This window comes from Calypte anna, chromosome 28 (assembly GCF_003957555.1).
Source record: "Calypte anna isolate BGI_N300 chromosome 28, bCalAnn1_v1.p, whole genome shotgun sequence".
NCBI classification, from domain to species: Eukaryota; Metazoa; Chordata; class Aves; order Apodiformes; family Trochilidae; genus Calypte; species Calypte anna.
Window position 1 is genome coordinate 1,302,380 of NC_044273.1, and position 6,000 is coordinate 1,308,379.

General features: G+C 50.0%; 1 protein-coding gene across 1 annotated transcript in view; it reads right to left on the reverse strand.

Moving 5' to 3' along the window:
- The window catches only part of LMNB2 (lamin B2), a 28,054-nt gene extending 22,054 nt beyond the window's left edge, over positions 1-6,000 (reverse strand). The window contains exon 1 of the mRNA XM_030466415.1: positions 5,714-6,000. Within this exon, the coding sequence (XP_030322275.1) occupies positions 5,714-5,914 (201 nt within the window). The 5' untranslated portion in view covers positions 5,915-6,000. The remainder of the gene's footprint in view (positions 1-5,713) is intronic.

Here is a 6,000-nt window from a genome sequence, read left to right on the forward strand (position 1 = left end):
TAATACAAGGTCCATCAGAGCACACAAAAAGGTCATGTGAGGCTTCTTCCACTTGACTGAAGGAGGCCTCATTGACCTCTTCTTGATCAGGTCAGTAGCAGCCACATGCCACCCACCTTGGTCTGCCCACTAATCCTGACCAACAAGCTCTCAGCTAGCTCAGAACCTGTCCTTAAGCAGAGCTCCAGGTACTCCCACTATCTCACAAAAAAGGCAACTCCCCCTTCTCACCCTCCTGAAAAGTCTGTGTCCATCAGTCACAGCATTCCAGTTGGGGGAGCTACCCCTGATAGTTCTGTAAGTGCCCCCTGGCCTCTCCTCCCGTTTGCCCCCCATGCTGCACACATTGCTGGTAGAGGCTTTTCAGAGAGGCACCAGAACACGACCATTCCCCAGGAGGGACAGGAGAGCTTTCCCCACAAGGCTGTCCTAGAGGCACTGCTTTACATGCCCAGGCTTGAGGTGCTGGGAGTGTTTCTACTTCATCCTTTTTCTGTTGCTTTCTCTTTCATTCACATCAGCTCAGGCCTTTTTTTTCTTTCTTACCCCATCTACCACTTCTTCACCTGATCTTACATGAGAGGAATCTCTCCCTCCCCCATCATTCCCAGTTTTAAGTTCTTCTTAGCAGGCTGAGCAGCCCCATTGTCAAAGATGTACCTGTCCTACAGCTGTATCCTGTCTCCTTGAAGCAGTCCTCAATCCTGAAAGATGCTTCCATGGTCACAGAAACAAAGAAGCTTGTTGCCAAGAGCTGTTGTGCAATCCCTTGTCACCCTGCAGGACCTGCTCAGCCACCCTCAAACTCTCCCCTCTCCCCATGCCTTTACCACTCAGCCACAGCCACGTAGTCACTCTGGATATTTTTCAGGTCACTCCTGGTAGCAACACTGTGCCTGAGAGGTAACAGTCAGACAGCCAAGAAGGCCTCAAGAACCTTCCCACCATAGCAGAATACAAAGCCCTGGGAAGCAGCAAACCTCTCCAGATGACAAGTTAAGCCAGTAAATGGGTCCCCCAATTCTGAAAATATAGCTCCCTTCCCCATCTGAAGGTGATGGACAAAGAAAAGCTAAAAACCTCAAGATGGAGGTTTTCAGCAGCAATCAGACACCAGCCTGCAGCCTGACCAGCTCTGTGTCAATGTGCACCCAATCCTAATTCTTCCTGCAAAGAGGTCAGGTTGAGAACCTCACAAATTGCACTATGACTCTGCTTTCACTTTTTTTTCCCTCTTCAGGTAGCTAAAGAGCCTGCAAGGCAGAGAAATATGAGCATGCAGAGAACAAGAAGATGGAGATGTTTCCATATCACAGTCTGAAAGAGAAAGGCTCTGCTGGATGCTCTTTCAGCTACCAACCTGTGCTGGGAGCAAACTCCCTAAGCAGTGGTTGAAGGACAGGCACAGCTACACAGCCCCTGCCACAGCAGTCACCTGAGAAAAGCTGCAAGATATCACTCAGGACACAGGGAATGTGTCAAGATGGCAATGAAGCTTTGTGCTAGGCAAGAAGCATGCTCCAGTCAGGGGATGACACACACTAATGTGCAAAACATGAGTGTATTCCCACCAGGTGTGGCTCAGGGTTTATTCACCCAGTTGAGGGCTGACAAAGCACTGCCAGTCAGCTATGGCTCAGACTCACTAGGAACACCAGTCCAGGTCTCAAGAACTACAAAGATGTGGATTGCATATCCCAGTCATTGCCTCCTAGATGATGGGAAACCATTTCACCCCTTGCCATGCAAGCTACAGCTCTTGAGTGACCCACCCACCATCCCCAGCAGCATCTGAACACCTATTCTGCATCCCACACTAGGCAACACCAAACCTACACACCCAGGGCATGACAGGGAAAGTTCTGATGACTGTGGCAAACAAGATTTCAGCCACCTGCAATCACACCCACAGGGCTGGGAAGACACAGGTGAAGAGGGAACCCTCTACAGATACTGGTTTTGCTACAAGGCCAATTGTCAGTGGATGAGGCTCCCGGGGATCTTCTCTTCCCCACCCCTCCACTCCCACTTCTCCTTTCTGTGGGCGAGAACAGTGGGATGTCCTCAGAACAGGGTGGTAATCCCTTACACACCCATCAAAACCTCTTTCCAGGAAGGCTGAAATCATAAGCACTGCAGAGAAGGACAGAGTTAGCAGAAAGGCAACTGAGGAGAGGCTTAGGACTCTCTTCCTCGTAGCCCTTCCAGTACTCCCCCTCTCCCAGCTTCACAAATTAGGTTACTGGAACAGTGATCCAAATACAATGAGCACAGCATCAGTCATATACCAGGGAAGAAGAAAAATAAGGGGACAAGATAAATTTGTCTTCTGTCCCAGGCTGAGTTCTACACAGGGGGATTCATGCAAGAGCGCAAACTGAGAAGGAACTGGGACAAATCCAAGTTCACCCAATCCATAGGCTGAGTATCTGCCTGGGGCTTCCTGCATACATTTCTATTTCTCTGGAGGATTACTACAAATAAGTAAATGCAGAACAATATTGGACAGGGTTAGGAAAAGCAGGGAAAAAATCAGCAGAGGACTAGGGATGAATCTCAGTTTCTGCAAAGTTCCTTTGCTTTACTGTTAAGAGATGGCAGCCCTGTGCTCCTCAGGAAGAGCAAGGAATTCTCCCAAGGCTATGACAAAGCTGTGGTCTGTAAAACCAAGCAGATCACTCACCAGAAAAGGAGAAAGTGGCTGCAGATTGGTGATTAAAACAAAGAGGAAAAAGAACATCCTGTGATAAAGAGTTTTTGGCAGAACAGTGACTCTGGTCCTTGCCTGAAGGTGTCAGCAGAACTTCTCATCTACAAGATACTCCCCTAAATCAGAGCTTGAAGAACAAGCTCAAAAACGTCAACATTTTGTTCCCATTTCTTCACGGGTGAGGGGAGTAGATGTCTCACCCCAGCCCCTTTCTCAGACATGGGCACTGTGGGATGCTGGAGTTACAAGCAATGGACAAACATCACCTAAACCCATGCTCTTGGCTGCTGCTCCTCCACATCCCATCTGGCCTGGATTAGGAACCCATCTCCTGCTCCCAAGCTGTTAGTGCAGAGCCCAGAGGTGAGCAGCCACTCCCTGCATCCCACAACATCCAGCATTCCAGTGACCACAGAAGCAGAGGGTGTTCCCTGACACTGAGATGAGCCAAAACATTTTAAGACTACTTTGACACCTAAAAAAATTAAACAAACCAGAGTCTAAATTTACCCACTGCTGATGTTGACCAAGGTGAATTTTCATCTTAAATACCCTGGAAAAAATAAACAGCCTATTTCAAGCATGTAGATCAAATATAAAAAGATAATGATGTAGCCAGAACATTACAACAATATGACTAGACTACACTTCACTGTATTTCTACATAAAAGTTAGAATTGCTTTTGGGTTAGTTTGGCTTTTTAGGGCTTTTTGTGTGGTTTGGAGGGTTAATTTTTGGTATCTTACTTGATGTTAACCCTCATCACTTTATAAGCTCAAATTCTAACAGTGTAACAAGAAAAGTGAATTGTCAGCAGAAAATCTAGTTTACTGGACTGGTCCTCAAAGTGGAAGGACAGGACTCTCCCATCCCAGTAAACCCAAAATCTGAGAGCCACCTGAAGCTTTACTGCTCCCACAGTCCTGAACTGCTGCCCACTATCCTGCAACAAAAGAGTAACACTAAAGTCTCCTTTTCTGGACATATGTAAAGAATAAATAAGCTGTTCAAAAGAGGTGTGGGAAGCATTTCTGTGGTTCAGAGACCAGCAACAGTTATCTTATATTGTCTCTGAATCATCAAAGAAGAACTTTAGGAATCCTGATGAAGTTTGTTAGACTATGTCTAAGAATTAGGACTTTTAAAATCCTAATCCTAAGGAAGAAAAGTGAAGGAAAACTCAAGGGGAAAAGTATGCAAAATCCTCATTAAAAAAATCCTCAAACTAATTTGCCAATTGGCTGTATCAGTATTTTTTTCAGAACTGATAACACACAGAACTGCTATTAGGAGTTGAGCCTGTTTATATTAATTTTAAATATCTAATGAGATTATGTTTTCTGCTTGTCTATTTCTTATTCTTGTTACACATGCATTCTCAAAACAACTACTCTCTACCTCCTGTATTTAAAACACCTTCTCTTTCTAGCCTCCACCAATCTCTAATGCAGAATCTTCCTGAACAACACATGGTTATTTTGTTTATAGCACGATTTCACACAGCTCAAGTAATGTAGCCATTTTTTCTGTTTATAAATATCTAGTTATTTTGAAAACATAAAAGTTATAGTCTATTATGAAGTGGTACAAAAGAACTAGAGACACTTAAATCCTGGAAGTACACTGACAGCAGGTTGGCCAGCCCCTCCCAAAACAAGACACTATCATAAGTGGTCTGCTTGAAGTAAATTAATTCAAACCCTCCTCCCACCACCATCATCAAATCAGACCCCTAAAGGGGGGGAGGGGAAAACAAAAGCCTAGGCAGTAGCAGAGAAGTCCATTGTATCACCCAAGTGAGTAATGGCTATTTGCAGGCTTTTCACACAAGTTTCACTTCAGCTCAGAGGTGGGACTCGTTACCTTGCAGACCACCCCCAAGAGATGGAGAAGGGGTCTGGACCAGTGCAAGATGGGTGGGACTGTCCCCATCTGGGGCACTGACTACATCCTTCCTCCATCTGGGAAGGATAGTCCTGGGGCAAAGCAACAGAAGGGAAAAGCGAGATACGACTTAAAAAGAATCAGCCAGTTTTGCCTTTAAGATCACAAGAGGAGGACCAGACACCCCCCTCCTCCCCCCCAACCCCGTGATGGGAACAATCAGCAATGGGCAGTTCACATTATAAGGATTTGACTCCAGACGTTTGAGAAAACTAAGACAGATTTCCTCTGCTAGAAAGCATAGTCTAAAGAAAAACCCTTTCAAATTTTTCATCTCATCCCATCAGCCCTCAGGACGGGAACCGCGCAGGAAAAGTAACGTTCAGATTGCTACAATCGAGAGGATGCATGTGCGCACACTGCGGAGGCTCAACCTGCGCGGGAAACTGCCCCACAGCCTGGGAAACGAATCATCCCACAGCGGAGAAGCCACACACGAGCCCTGGGGAGCCGGGGAGCCTCTTCCCAGAGAGGCCGAGAGCCCGGGGCAGGGTGCGGCCCCGGCCGCTTCCCACCCGCGGAGTGCCCGGCACGGCCCCCACCGACCCCCGGGCACGGCCCGAGCCCACTCCGGCACGGCCACCCTCACCGGCGGCCTTCCAGGTGTCCAATTTTCCCTCGGTGACCATCCCGGCCTGAGCCGCCTTTAACGTGCCTGCGGTTCCCCTCATGGCGCTCCAAGAGCCCCTGACAGCCCCCGAGGGGCCACAGCGGCACAGGCAGGCGCTGGGTCTCCACAACCCCCCCAACACACACACACCCGCAGCTCCGCTCGGCTCCCACCGGTCTCGCCTTAAACCCGGAGCCCAATGGCCAAACCCCCCCCGCCCTGGGGCCACCCGAGGCCGGAGCCGGGCGCGCCGGGCCGCACATGGCGCCGCCGAACCCCCAGAGCGCGGCCCGCGCCAGGCGGAGCCTCCGCGCGGGAACAATTCGGCCGAGGGCCGCTGAGCCCTTCCCCGGGACAGAGCGGGGAAAAGCGTCCAACGGAGCCCCTGCCGCCCGCCCCCCAACCCTAGAGCCGCGGGCGATGGGCAGCAGGCCGGCCCGGGCCGTACCTCCCGGGTGGTGACCTCCTCCTTCTCGGAGATCTTGAGCAGCAGGCGGTCATTCTCCAGCTCCAGCGAGCGAACGCGGTCGATGTAAACGGCCAGGCGGTCATTGAGCTGCCGCAGCTCCTCTTTCTCCTGCAGGCGGGAGATGCGAGTCGGCGACAGCGGGGTCCCGCCGAGGGTGCCGCGGCTCGGGGTGCCTGACATGGCGCACGGTTGGCGGGCAGGCGGGCAGCGGGCTCATTCAATCCAACCGCACCGGGGGAGGAGGGAGCGGTAAGATGGCGGACATC